Source organism: Ciona robusta, chromosome 9, assembly GCF_009617815.1.
Source record: "Ciona robusta chromosome 9, ASM961781v2".
Classification (NCBI taxonomy): domain Eukaryota; kingdom Metazoa; phylum Chordata; class Ascidiacea; order Phlebobranchia; family Cionidae; genus Ciona; species Ciona robusta.
The window spans coordinates 1,223,492-1,238,537 of record NC_143243.1 but is presented as its reverse complement, the minus strand read 5'-3'; the positions used below and the strand labels follow the sequence as shown (position 1 = coordinate 1,238,537).

Below are 15,046 nucleotides of genomic sequence, written 5' to 3'. Positions count from 1 at the left end.
TTTTATTTTTCTATTCTAATACTATTTCATTCTATATATGGGAGCAGTTCTACAGCGGGGCACGCTAACAGACTTGGGATATTGGCCAAAATAGAGCCGTTGCCCCAAAATATAAGATGGCGAAGATAAAAAAAACAACCAAGAAAGAAAAAATAACAACAAAACCCGACAGCTGTTAAAACACGCTTCAGATAAAACCATATTAAGTAAAGTTATTAATTAAAAAGTGGGGTGCAAAACGTATTATACTTCCCTATGATGAAACGTTGTTTAATTTAAAAAGATCTCTCATATAACTAAGTGTCATGTTAAATTAAAACAGACCGTGGACTTATATTCAAGCGGTTTTGGGCAATAAATCAGATCATCGCCTTTACTAAGCATTTTCACAATTTTTTATACCAACGTTAAAAGGCTGGTAAGAAATGCTGACAAGAGCCATTGGTGTTTTGTCCAGCGTTATAAAACACAAATTAGTTTTTTTTGAAACATGAAACAGACAATTTTAACTTAATTCGCACTTTCGTACAACTTTCTGCTTAAACTTATAAAACGAACCTGTAATAACCTACATATCTCATCAATACGTAGCCTAAATGGTAATTATATAAAATAAGAATCAATTAGTGTTTTTTTATAACTTATAACAACCAATTTTGATTTTCTTTCCACGCTTTGTGGTTAACCTTTTAAAGTCCTAATATATCACATACCTGAACAATCCGTATCATAGATGGCAATTTGTAAACAAGAATCAGTTAGTGTTTTTGAATAACTTAAAATAAACAGTTTTAGGTTACCCCACTTTTGCTCTAACTTTGGGGTTAATCTTCAATGTCCAATGTAATGCATTCTTGGCACATAAATGGCTGGGATGCAAACCGCAACGTATTTGGCATTCAGTTCAAACCCATTGGCCAATATCATGCACCCTGGGGTGTATTTAGATTAGTGTAGGCGGTGCCAAAATTAGACATGCATTATTGGTTCTTGATTTTTCAAGTTGCAAATATTTTGCTGATCTTTCAAGTTTTGGTCGCATAAAAGGTCACAGGGCGCAAAAGTTTGCAAAAGCACAAATAGAACCCTGCTTTAAAACATATCAGGATAAAGGTTATTTACGTTTCATATAATATAGTAGGGTAGGGGGAGATGGGACACTTTTAGCACATAATATCCAAATATCCTGATCTTGTTTTAAACGATTAACAATGGTCTATGGGAGACGTGAGGATATAGTTTTATAATTCTTTGATTGTTCTTTGTTTACTACCAAATGGGACGAGAAAACAGAACGAAAGGGTGTCCCATCTTCCCCCACCCTACTATAATACGCTTCTATAATCTATTGTTATGTGCAGAGTCCGTATATAAACATAACATAAATGTTTATATACAAGCGTATTATAGTATAACATAAATGTTTATATACAGACTCTGGTTATGTGTATTGAAATTGTAACAATCCACCATGTACAGACTACAGTTTGTGCGTTTTTTTAATATAATTTGGAATTTTTCGATTATTTTTAAATGCATTAGTCTCCCTATTAACTCTTGCGCTAATATTTTTAATAGTCACCACTTTTAGAACGCTAATTATAACCAACAAGTCATTTTAAAGCGAAATCAAACGAAAACTTTTTTAATAGCGTCTTATATTTGTTCATACGTGACATAGGGCATGGGATGTTAAAAGTAATTGCTTTAAAATTGCGTGAAAGACGTAACCAGAAACCACAAACACAACAATTGACGTATAAACGGACATTTGATATTAGCATTAAAAATTTGTGGAATTTGGTTTCGAAAGTTTATTTATCCTTACAGTTATTTCGAAAAACATGAAGTCGACGACATAACAATGTCGTATTACGATGTGTGTTTACGGTTTCTGTATTTTTCGTGTATTATGGAGAAATGGGTCTTAATGTCGATGTCATAGTACTTCTTATGATGCGTCAATAGTAATAATTATGACACAGCAACACGTATTTTACCATATATGACGACGATCTGATGTCCAGTCAAATGAGGCAAAGTAATGACCTAATGATTCACTGTACTTTTTTGTGACGTAACCACCATGACGTCACAGCTACGTAGTACTACCAGGATCAAGCATTTATATAGCAATGCAATTTACGATAAAGCATTTATAACATCGTAGCAATTTCCCCATATGCAACTAATTAACGTATATAGGGCTGCAATTACAATTAATGACGGCACCAGCTGTATTTTATTGCTAGTTTAATTACGGTCGGGGTTTCCGATGTTTTCAAACATATGCATTCCTTTCAGTTGTAAAACTCTACGGCAAACATAGTAAACCCGTATAACCTTATGGAGAATGACTATAGTTTGTCCTCGTCAACACTTACATATGCACGCAAACAAAACTTAAACATTTAACATATTTAGGAAACTTGTTAAAATTCAATATTTTCTACCACTAAATTTGTTTTCCGTTTTTTCTTGAAACCTATGTTTCAATGTTTTAGATTTTAACCAGCTTTGCCAAACACGCCTTAACAAATTCACGCCCCATGAATCCCCTAAATTTTAAGAGCATTTATATAAGTCCTTACAATACTCATTTTATGTTATTATTTATAATGCACAAAGCTGACCGTTGTTAAACTAAACCTCCTATTTATTAAGTTCTACGCAGCAAATTAGGCAATACGTTAATAACCATTAGTTTAAAAACTGCTGCATTCCGAAATGAAGCGGCCAACATGTATGGACGTTCCTATAAGCATTACATGTGTAGCGGTTGAGTGGTAACTGTATCGCTCAATCATAAACATAGTTACGCCAGATGTAATAGTTACGCAACACGACTGTTTAATATTCGATCTTTATGCATTAAGTTAATTTGGAAAACTATGATATACATCTGTGCTCGAAACACACTCAACCGCTATACAAGTAAGCACGTTAACTTTTTAGTTTTTGTCTCATAATTTTTCCATTCGATGATTCCGTAAGCCCTTCATGAATTCAACTCCTCCGTGTAGTTGCTTGTAGTCAGATAATCGACCTACGAAACATTGGCATAATATTGTTATCGTGTTGTGGGGGAAGATGGGACATCTTTAGCACATAATATCTAAATATTCTGATCGTGTTTTAAACAATTAACAACGGTCTATGGGAGTCATGAGGATATTGTTTCATAATTATTGGAATGTTCTTTGTTTACTACTAAATGGGACGTGAAAATAGAATGAAAAGGTGTCCCATCTTCTCCAACCCTAAACTATATACCCCATTAGTTAATACATCCTCGCAATGTAAGCATATTTAGCTACCAATTAAGTGATAAATACAACATTATTTTGATACATTTCCCCCATTTGCAGCACTCAGTAAGTCTTTGCTGAATGAACAAGTTACCACTTGTAACAAGTCACCACTTGTAACTCTGTAGGTATTTTTTCTCAGTATGGCTGTCGTTGTATTTTTTTCATTGTATGGCTGACGATTTAGCCAACCCTTGCCACAAGCCATAAAGAAACAACGGGTTGGAGAAGTTGCTATCAATGTCTTAGGACACATATACCAACAACAGTAACGAGATCGAGTCTCGAACCGCTTCCCCTATGGCAATTTACTTTACACACACTATTCAGTAATGTACATTCGCGCATAGACCAGGTAACAGGTCGTACGATACCTTTCATATACCGATGCACGTCTTCCTCATTCAAGTCATTACCAACGCGAGCCACGATGAACGCTTTTGGGACTTCCCCCTCGTACCCTACTACACCTGTAACCCCTATAACCGCAACGTCATCGATTTGTGGATGCTTGTGAAGCTCAAACTCAAGCTCTGTCGGGATAACCTGTGAAGAATATACCTTAATATACCTTGTTTTAGTTTTAAGGAATGTAACTGATTATAATGCAGACAGTTTAACTTTAAACATTTATGGGTAACCACTGGGTTGGAGAAATTGTCTTTTTAGTGTCTTGCTAAAGAAACGTACACTTGTACTGGGAACAGCTTTTAACATCAAACTGTCAAACTCTGTGCTATCAGATGCAGGCGGTAAATATATTTACTCCATACCACTATTCCATTGTATTTAATAAGATGTTTAATCCTTCCTCTGACGTAAACATTGCCATCGTTGTCATAGCAACCATAGTCCCCTGTCCTCAACCAGTTGTCGTCATCGAATAAAGCTTTATTTGCTTCTTCGTTTCCAAGATATCCCTTTGAAATTATCTAAAACATACATGAGATATAGTGGGGTTGGGAAGATGGGACCCATTTTCATCCTGTTTTCTCGTCCCATTTGGTAGCACATAAGGAAGATTCAAAAAATATAAATTCGTACTCTCACGACTCCCATAGCCCGTTGTTAATTGTTCAAAGTACGGTCATGGTATTCCCCTACCTTACTATATATATTGTTGCCACCAGTCGTAATATATAAGTCTTTTTGCAATTGTTTGGCCTGCAAGATCAGCAAACAGTAAACAAGATACATCGCCCTAACCTTGACAAGGTGGAACACCTTTGGCACATAATATCTAAATATCTTGATCGTGTTTTAAACAATTAGTAACGGTCTATACAAGTCGTGAGGATATGGCTTTATAAATCTTTGAATGTTCTTTGTTTACTATCGAATGGGATGAGAAAAATGAATGAATAGTTGTTCCATCTTCCCCTCCCTAACTACGTTTACCTGCGGACCTTTGAAACGTAATTCTCCATACTGTCCTGGCCCCAAATTATTCCCGGTATCGCAATCCACCACCTGAAAACAAACATTAGTTGATTCTTATATGTCATCACTACGTCATCGCATGACATCACCTTCAACTTAGTGTTAGGAGCAACCAACCCGTGCGAGCCATCCACTAACAGAGCTTGGTTTGCAACCGTTAGAACATATGCTTCTGTCATTCCATATTCTGCGGGGATATCGTAAAAGTTACGCCATGGTTCTGTGATGATCATACACCCGGCGCCGTCACAATGATGGTTGATATATAGCGCCTGTCGGGTCGTTCGCGGCTCTAAGCTGCTATTATTGCAGGTTTGTTGTACCTGGACAAGAGACTACCCGGCAATTACTCTAACCCAGTTGTTCCGTTTCAGACATATAAACATTACAACAACGATAAAAAAATATGAAAGTTACACACATATAAACGGGCACGAGATGTATGAAACAGAACACCGTGTTATAACAACTGTCGTTGTCTTGCTACACGAGGATAAATGAGTTCATTTAAACATATAGTATTGTTACCATCAATAATGGAAGCATTTTGAAACTTTGTTTTTAAACGTGAAATCAATTCTTCCGCAAAGGAAGCACCAGATACTGAGATGTAATTCAAGGTTGTGAGGTCATAATCGTTTGCTACGTCACTGTTGATGACGTCAACTAGTATAGAGGGTATCCCAAATATGCTTGTTACCTAAGAACACAATGTTTAAACTGACAACTTTATGATATATAATATATAGTATATGTAATATATAAGAAAAGCAGAGAGAAATGGTCAGTCATATATAATAGGGTTTTAAGATGGTCCATGTTTTCATTTTCTTTTTTTCGTTCCATTTAGTAGCAAACAAAGAGTATTTTCAGAATTTTGTAACTGTAGGCTCTAAAAAAATGTTTTAATTGTTAAAAACTCGATCAGGAAATAGAGGTGTTAACGGGAACCCATCTTACCCCATAGAACCATATCAAGTTTTACCTTGTATTTTTCAATGGCAGCTAACATTGAATGAGCGGTAGGGTTGTGAGTGAAGACAAAGGTGGAACCTTGGATAAGATACTCAGGTATATTATGCAACATACTGATGTGATACATTGACCCCATTGAGTACAAGACGTTTGACCGGGACGGTTTGTACGATAATCTGAGAAAAAGAACAGAAAGGCTTTGATATTTCACAAGGATAAAAAATGTTAGAAAAGTTTCAAAGGAGAAGCAAAACCAAGTTGAATGTATGAATAAATGAGAATGAATGTAACTTATTTTATCCTTGCGTGGCGGGAAAACGACAGTCGTTATAACACGGGTTTAACACCTCGTGCCAGCTTACGAGTTACCATGTATGTTACTTTGTGGGTAATTATTTTTCGGGATTTTTTGTTTATTTTTTATATATTGCATTAGTGACCACTGGGTTGGAGCAATTGTCGTTAAGTGTCTTGCCCAAGGACACATACGCCCACAATGGTAGCAGCGACGAGCCTTGAACCCATTACCTCTGCGCTACAGGCAGGCGCGCTAACCACTTTGCCACGGCGCCGGTAGTTATACAGATTTATAAATTTTAGAAATTTAAATAGATGAATACCGTAAGCACATTATTATGTTTTATATTTCCTGATCGTGATTTTACAATTAACAACAGTCTTTTGGGAAGATACGGTTGTATAGTTATGTAAATATTCTTTGTTTTCTGCCAAATAGGATGGTAAAAAATGAAAATATGAACCATCTTACCCCAACCCACCATACAAAAACATGATACCGTTAGAAAATAAATTATGCAGAAATAGCAAACTTAAAAATTATCGAATCACTTTAGCATTGCCAAACTAGCTTCAACAGAATAACTGTTGATTTGAGTTATCTTCGGTGGGCCAGTAGTTCCACTAGAACAAGCTAGCATGATAATTGCATCTTCTGCGCTGGTAGATATTCTCGAAGCTTCTGCATGAATAGTTAAGCTTTGTGACGTCGCATCATTATGTCGTCATAACTTTGTGACGTAACAACTATGACGTAACTTACCGTCAAGTGATCCATTGTCAAGTAATACGTCTTGTGCTTGCTTGATTCACCTATGACGTATATCTGCGTAGAATGAAAACAAATGCATGAAGGAATAAATGCGAATATTTAATCCTCAAGTCGGGAGTCAACGACAGTCTTTTTATCCACATACACCCATTTAAAAGTTACCATATAAGTAACTTTTGACACATGCCTCCACAATGGTGGCAATCTTGAACCGTACCCTCTGGTCTGGTTCATAGATGAGGATCGGAGCTAACTATTATGCCACGGCGCCGCGGTCGATCTGTGTTTTTATTGAATGACGTCACCTACCTTATTGTCGGGTACTTCCCCTCTGACGTCATTCAGTATTTCAAAGCACCATGTATCGACAATGAATACATCTGGTTTCTGTATTTTGAACCGTCGTCGCAGTTCTTCTGCGAGGGGTAAATAACGCATCATAAGTTTAGCAGCCACGCTTTTTACCCTCGCCTGTTTTAACGGTTGTCGATTTGTTGCTAATTACATTCTCTTCGTTGTTGTATTCGAAGAGACAAGATTCATGTTATGTTACCAATAGTATAGACCCGGCCAAATACTTTTTTTATGATACTCATCATAATAATCGCTAATGGTTGGTTTAAAAGCTATGTGATTTTAACATAAGTTGCATGGGTTTATGTTTGTTTAGTGTAACCTATAGAACATGCTTTAATGTTTCATCATTTTTTTTTACTTTGATATATCGTACCTGCTGAAGACAGATAATTACAAGGGAACACCACCGCCCCGCAATACATGGCAGCAAGTATAAGAATTCTTTGCTCTGGTTTGTTCTTTCCCATCACAACAATCACGTCACCACGACGAACGCCATCTTTGTGAAACGAGTCGCTGCATTTTAAAACCGATTCACGAATCGTAGTAAATGAATAAACTTTTCCATCGTTGTCGTCGTCAATCTAAAATAAAGTAACCAGCGTTAAAGACAACGAAGTAACCACAAATAGTTAGCGTATCCGAATAAATCATAGGTTTTTCCAATAACCACACAAAATTACATATGGTGTTGTTACTCGTAAGCAGTTGTTAGATCAGGTCCCGTCGTACTCCTCTTCGCGCATACTAGATGATGTATCTCGTTCATTTAGGGATCGATTAGGGCCAGATCAACCCCCAATTAACTCTGACTCTTACAACAACTAACTTGACAGTGCCGCAACGATACGACAACGATATCAAAATTTAAGGTAGCTATACAAAGAATCCGTTTCGGTCCGTTTCCCTTCGTATATGCACATACCAGCACACTACGAAAATACAAACACAATGGCTGGGTATTGTGCATAGTTTACAAACAATGGCAGTCGCCACGAGCATTAATGAAGAAGCAGCTAGGAAATTGATTAGGAAAATGTGGCAGTTTTTCGTTATCATACAATCTCGGTGAATGTGGACTGACAAAGATAATGCTTTAATCGACAGCTTTCACACGTTACTACAAAAAGCCACGAGCTGTATATGAAAAAAAACGCGAGTTGCATTCATTCACCCATTTTTTAATTTATAAGTTACATTCTTTTTTCATTGATTCATTTATAAGTTACATTTAGGGATCCATTTATTTTATACTCTTGCCAAACACAGTAATGCCAAACATAATACCGCCTACCCAAGCCGCTGAACTTCCATATTCTTCAATTGTTTCCAAAATATACTTTACAAAGTTTCGTTTTGGTATTTCGATATCTTGGTACGAACTTTTTAATTCCATTTTTAATTTCTGCCTGAAGTCAAATTCCTATAGCAAGGTGGGACAACTTTTCGTTTTTTCTCGCACCGTTTGGTATACAGTAAACAATGAACATTCAAAAAATTATAAAACTGTATTCTCACAACTCACATAGACCGTTGTTAATTGTTTAAAATACGGTCACGATATTTGGATATTATGTTCTAGGGGTGTCCCATCTTCCCTCACACTACTATACCACCTGTTGCTAATAACTCTCTTGCAAAACCTTGTTGCGAGTAGCCGCCATAGTAGAATAGCGTGTTTGCTCAAAGTAGCATATCGAATGAATACTTTCTATACGAGTTATCCTTGCGTGACGAATAATGCCAGTCGGAATACTGTGATATTCTCATGGGATCACTATTTGAATAAATGTAAATTACCTTATCTTTAAATTCTGCCTGTGGTAAAATTCTTATATCTCCTTATTACTTCAATGTACAAGACGACTGACTCTCTTTTTACACCAAGCGCGAACGCGAACAAGTCACTAAATTGAATAATATTGCATGTTTGTACAGTACCAATGCTGTGGTGCCTATGGTGTTATTGTTTTCACCAATTGCTAGGCCCTGCTGTTGCGGCAATATCCTGTTCGTGTGTGTGTCAGGATTCAACATCGGGTACGCCTGTAGAGCAACTACATCACTGGATTGGAGTAATTGCCGTTAAATGTTTTTCCCTGCGATACGCACTCGCACAAATGCACTGGTAAGGGCTTCGAACTTGTTTGAATTTTTGGCTTCGAACATGGTATCCTCTGATCTAAAGGCGAACGCTGTTATCACTATGGGTCCATCATATATAACTACTATGGTTCCATGGAACAAAACAACTAAACATATTAACAGTCTGGATTCGCGTAAAAAGTACGGTTCGTCGGTAATGTTAATATTGTCGTTTTAGCGTTAATTTGTTGATCTAAGTTATTCTAAATTAACACAATCTTCGTTAGCGCGATTAAACATTATCGTAAATAATACAAGTCTATGTTATGTTTATGCGTCGTGCTTCGATGACTACGCCAAAATCTTGTCGAGATGAGGTGTCATCCATTTTAGTTGCTACTTGTCTATGTATTTTTTTGCGCGAGTATTTGTATTTACTGTTTTGTTGTAAGAGTCAAGTTTGTATGTTTTACCTTCAATTTACTCTAATATACCAAATAACCATTGATTTTAGATACATTTCATGCAGTTTAGCTATAAAATACCGCTTCAAGAGACTACTGTCGCTGTGACTGCACAAAATTAGGTGTTTATCTGTCATAGCGTTGTTAAAATGTGGTAAAATTAACTAATCGGTTAAACTCTGTATCAAAATGTTTACTTTACCTAAATGTTTTGTTGTGTACTGTTCTACTTTTAAAACGGTAAAATTTTTCTATATTTTGTTGGTGTAACAGTTTTAATGCTGGTATAACAGTTTTAATGCATTTGGTTGATTTGAATTTACAGTTGTTGCATAAAATGATAGAATTAAAGCAAAAAATGGAAAGTAGTGACACAGGTTGGGCCGGCAGCATCTTTAACGAGTTTAATTCTTCTAAAGAAGCCGTGAAAGATTATATTAATGAATGGGAGAAGGAAAATGGCGTCAAGTTCGTAACCTATACCAAGGATAAAAATTATGGAAACACAGGTATTTGGATTTGTAAGATATTGGGTGTTATGCCTATGTTATATGTGTTATGTTATGTGCAGAGTGATGTGAATGATCTATATACTAGTGTACAAACTTATTGTTAGGTATTTAGGATTTGAACGATATGGTGATTACGCCTGTGTTATGAGCAGTATATGATACAAAATACGCAATGCAGGCATACATATTACACTAGGTTCTATACTCAATATAAATTTACAAACATACTAAACCACCTGTTGTCTTGCAGATATGTTTATTATTGTAGAAACAAACTAAACTTACGGATAGGGATGCACATTACAGAATTTCGAATCTATGAGATTCGAATCCTTTTGTATTCGAATCTAATTACGGGATTCGGTATTCTGTTTAATGACGTCATCACTCGTCATCTCATACACTATATTAACAATTTTTGAAATTTAATAATTAAAAAAAAAAAATTTTTGTGTTTGTGGGACTTTCGAGAGTAAACGTTTTACAACGTCTTTTCATAGCCTGCTATACGTTTCATGACGCAAAAACTACCCAATAGTACAATTTTTGATAATTTTACAGCTCATGATCCAACAAGGCTGCTATGAAAGAGTCAATAAACTGACTTATGTGGGTAAAATTATTTTTTCCTATAAATACAAAAAGATTCGAAATTCTAGATTCGGAATTCTAGATTCGAAATAAAGTATTCTAGGATATCCTAGAATACCTAATTATTCTGTAATGTGCATCCCTACTTACGGACACTTGTTTAAACTGAGTTTGGTATAAATTGTTTTATACATTTATATATATACGCCTTTACTAATGAAGTCTTGTCGGATGGCAGATGAAATGTCGGAAATACACTACGTTTTTTCATGCTGTATAATGCCTGGTAGCCGAAGTAACAGAACACACACATATATATATAAAATTATATATTTTTATTCAAGTAAATGTATTTTGGTTTACATCAGATTGGAAGCCGAGTGCAAAAGAGCGAATATACTGGGAACACCCCCTACCAAATGGTTCAGTCAGTATTCCATTCGATGGTTTTCCATTTATGTTTGTGGGGAGGAAAGTTTTACTTTGTCAGTTTGGTAAAGACATGGAGAAAGATAGAAGAGACAAGAGATATAATGAGCTAGAACGATTAAGGGTAATGCTCTCATATTGCTTTGTTAGTTATATTACATATTTTGAGAAATTTCCTGTGTATTTATCATACAGTCTATATTTCCCCAACTTGTCCCAACAAACCCAAAATTTTCAATGACCCTGCACAGTTTTAATTTGATTTTTGGTATTACCTTAATTATGACATCACATTTAAAGTTTTAACATCATAATCATTACAGTCGGTGAATCCAGAAAATTATCCGAAGAAACGACGAAGAAAACAATCAATTAAAATCGGGTGTCCTGCTACTGTTAATCTTGTTCAAATTGCAAAGTTTCAAAGTTATAAATATCATGCAAGTATCAATACAAATATTATATAATTTGCAATATATCAAATTATTAGCTTATATAACCCTGTCTTTAACTCTGATGAATTCTGTGAATTTAACTCTGTTGTCTGTTCCTACGCTCATACAGTTGGACTTAAAGTGATACGAAATACGTAACAGGCAAAAATCAAGTTCAACATATAGTGTATAAGATCTAGTATGGTAACCCTACCAAGTTGATTGGTGCATTAGTCACCAGCTTTGGTTTGAGTTAAGCCATGCTTTAACAATTGATTTAACCGTATTATCCACACCAGGTTGCAAAGAATTCTAAACGACAAAGAAGAACGGCCGCCGATAAATTACGTCAAGATTTATTAAATGGAGCAGAAGTTGACGTTAAGATGATGTTTATCAAGAAAGCATCAGCACTGTCTGAACATGAGGGGCATCTTGTGTGTGTCGAGGTTGGTTGATCTTGAATGTACCTTGTATTGTAATAATGGAAACTAGGTTTGAATTTGTTATACGTGGCTGTGAGTGATGCATTGGTTCAATATGTAAAATATCAAACATAACAAAGATTTAATAGTTATATGTATATCGACAGTAGGTTTACTAAGTTTAGGGTACGAGGGTTCATGCTTTAGTTCTATTTTATCATCATACAGAGGTTATTAAACTGCTGTTTTCAATTGGAATTAGTAGTTGGGAAATAAACTGTATATCAAACTAACAATCAATGGTATATTAGTTAAAGTACCATGTATGATAATGGCTTAAAAACCATTAACAAATTTTAAATGTGATGTTGTAATACTTATTATTGCAAATTCACACATCACACTAGCAGTAGCAATCTCAACACTTTGTTGGTGTTAATATGAAAGTCTTTACAACAAGCCACACTTGACATACACTACTTGTATATTCATATGATAAATACCTAAATATATTAACTATAACTCCCAGAACACTCTCGCATCCGCACGAATCCAAGGCGACAGAAATATCCTTGCTTTTGATTGTTTACAAGAAACAGATGAGATGGAAGATCTGATCAAGGAAATCTATGATGAAAAGTATCTTACTGAGTTACTTGTAAGTTTTAGCACTTCTGCTCTGGGCCAAGTTTCGCGTCCCCAATTATGTTTTGCTGTAGGACCTCAACCATATAGAATAGTAGAGATTTTACAGGGTTGTTTTCATTTAATATTTTATACATGATCCTATACATGATACATGACTATTTAAAATGTAGTTTAATGTTGTTTTTGTCTGTAAATTATGGTTTTCTTATAATTAGACAACAGTAAATACTGATTATTTAACGCGTAAATATATTTAAAAATATAAATTATATATATATATATATATACAAACAAACTTATAGATTGAACTGCGGAGGTTTAAAACCTGCATCAAATCCTTTGTACACAACGCCCCTATCCTTCAACATGACCAATCAGATAGAAAACGTAAACTTCCCATGGAATTATTGGACAAAATAATGAAGTATCCGCGATTTTCACCTCCGGATAGGTAAAGCTGTTCATATAATGTTCGTTCAACTTTAGTAAAACTTGGGGTGACGTTGTTTAAAGGAGCATACCAATGAAAAATGAAAATTGTTATATGCATAGAGATGCCCAAATGTGATCTAAATTTCCCACCAAATTTACCAAAACTAAATGTTTTATACTTCTAGTCATTAAACATATAAAACCTCATTTATTTATATGGTAAAGTATTGCAATATGCTTTTCTACTTGTTCGTAAGTATAAACACAAAGTTGCAGAGTAAAAGCTGTTATAGGTATAAATTTGGGTTGCTAAATTTTACCAATACATAAATACTTTTAACAATATTTACCACAGAGACCTGATTAACAACCCTGGTGTATTTGGCCAAGATTTTGTTGTTCCTGACCCTCCTGAGGATGTTAAACCAACCACTACTGTATTTGTCACCATGGACCCTTCTAATGGTGATAGTAGGACAAGTGGACAATTACCAACTAAAGATGTTTCATCTGATGAGGAAGACTCAATTCCTGATGATAATGCACCTCTAGACCAGTCTGCATTAGACTATGCACAATTTGACCAAAGCCCGTTCCCAGATGCTCCTTTTGGTAGTCAGTCGCCTTTAAAAGACAATTCCGATGGTAATTCTGACTTAGAACCCGAGGCCTTATCTCATATTAACAGTGTTGACCAAATAAGTGATGTGTGTGGGGTGGGAGCTGTTATTGTTGATGTTGATAATGTAGTTTAGGCAACACTCGCCAAACAGTTGCTGAAGCTATTTTCAGCAAGTTTGCAAAAGCACACACGCTGGCACACCCTATAAATTGTTCTAACAGTTACATTGCCACAGAATATGACATTTATCTCTGGGAAAAAAGGGGTATTGTTCCTAAGATTTACAAAGTTGCCAGCAATGTGTTTCTCCTAAGACTAATAAATGAACATTCATTAGATCATGAATTTTGTTTTTCCGAAATTTAATAAATTGTTTTCTAGTTCTCTACGGAATAAATTATCGTTTCTGTTTGTCAGGCAGGTAAAATTTGTAACTTGCTTTATCCACGTGTGGCAAGAAAACGACTTTATACACCACGTGCCCGCTTACGAGTTACAACTTCTGTACACTTGCACATTATTTTTGATAAGGCCAAACAGCAAAGCATGCAATGGGATGCCAGAGTTACCCCACTATTCAAAAAGCAATATTTCAAATTGCTGTCATTTCGAAAGTCATACCATTTACTCCGGGAGACGTCAGAAAACCTGTAATTTTAACCCGAAACGTAGTTTAGTCAGACCAATCGGTTTCTCTTCCGAAGCACCTGTGAAGAGTCTTTGTTTCGAAAATATTTTCAAACGAATTCTACTCGAGTGTTTGATAAGAATTTTGAAGTGGTTTTAATTGAAATTTGAACGGTAGTTTGAGGGTGAAAGATTGAAGTTTACCATTGAAAAGTGAATTAAACTGCAAAAGAGTCGCGCTGTAATGTATCGGGTGTTGCCGAATTCTTTTTTCAATCTTGAGTGACATTTTGCTCTTTAATAGGCAGAGTTATTCGCTATAAAATATTTACTCGTCGGTACATACGAAGCTTTATTATTACTGTTAAAATGGGAGCGTATTTCCGGTCGCTGTTGTAGCTTATTAGGTACTTTTAGGCCAGCTGTTTTCAGATTTGACGCAAATCAAACACAGCGTAAATCGTTTATGAGACGTGCTAAAGATGACGTAAGTTTTTACGCAGCGCAGACGTTTTAACGTAAGGTTCACAGGTTAACGTAGCGGCATGACAACAAACGGCTACGCTATGTTCTTCAACGGAGCGTAACGGTAAATAAAGACAACGCGATCGCGCCGGTTTCAAATGAT

General features: G+C 35.6%; 2 protein-coding genes across 2 annotated transcripts; one reads left to right on the top strand and one right to left on the bottom strand.

The window, feature by feature from the left end:
• Positions 1 to 2,641: 2,641 nt before the first annotated feature.
• On the bottom strand, positions 2,642 to 7,178 carry LOC149730614 (uncharacterized). The gene is made up of 10 exons (XM_089885649.1): positions 7,102 to 7,178; positions 6,784 to 6,846; positions 6,573 to 6,702; positions 5,734 to 5,899; positions 5,277 to 5,448; positions 4,838 to 4,935; positions 4,707 to 4,778; positions 4,082 to 4,240; positions 3,683 to 3,854; positions 2,642 to 3,046 (listed from the first exon to the last, which is right to left on the bottom strand). The coding sequence occupies exons 3-10, from the start codon at positions 6,659 to 6,661 to the stop codon at positions 2,964 to 2,966; spliced, it is 1,011 nt and encodes a 336-aa protein (XP_089741775.1). The 5' UTR covers positions 6,662 to 6,702; positions 6,784 to 6,846; positions 7,102 to 7,178; the 3' UTR covers positions 2,642 to 2,963.
• A 2,457-nt stretch (positions 7,179 to 9,635) lies between these two features.
• Positions 9,636 to 14,218, top strand: LOC149730613 (uncharacterized). Its single transcript, XM_089885643.1, has 7 exons — positions 9,636 to 10,207; positions 11,170 to 11,354; positions 11,554 to 11,670; positions 11,964 to 12,113; positions 12,619 to 12,747; positions 13,040 to 13,188; positions 13,525 to 14,218. Exons 1-7 carry the CDS (start codon positions 9,997 to 9,999, stop codon positions 13,922 to 13,924), a joined length of 1,341 nt encoding a protein of 446 aa, XP_089741769.1. The 5' UTR covers positions 9,636 to 9,996; the 3' UTR covers positions 13,925 to 14,218.
• The last annotated feature ends 828 nt before the right edge of the window (positions 14,219 to 15,046 follow it).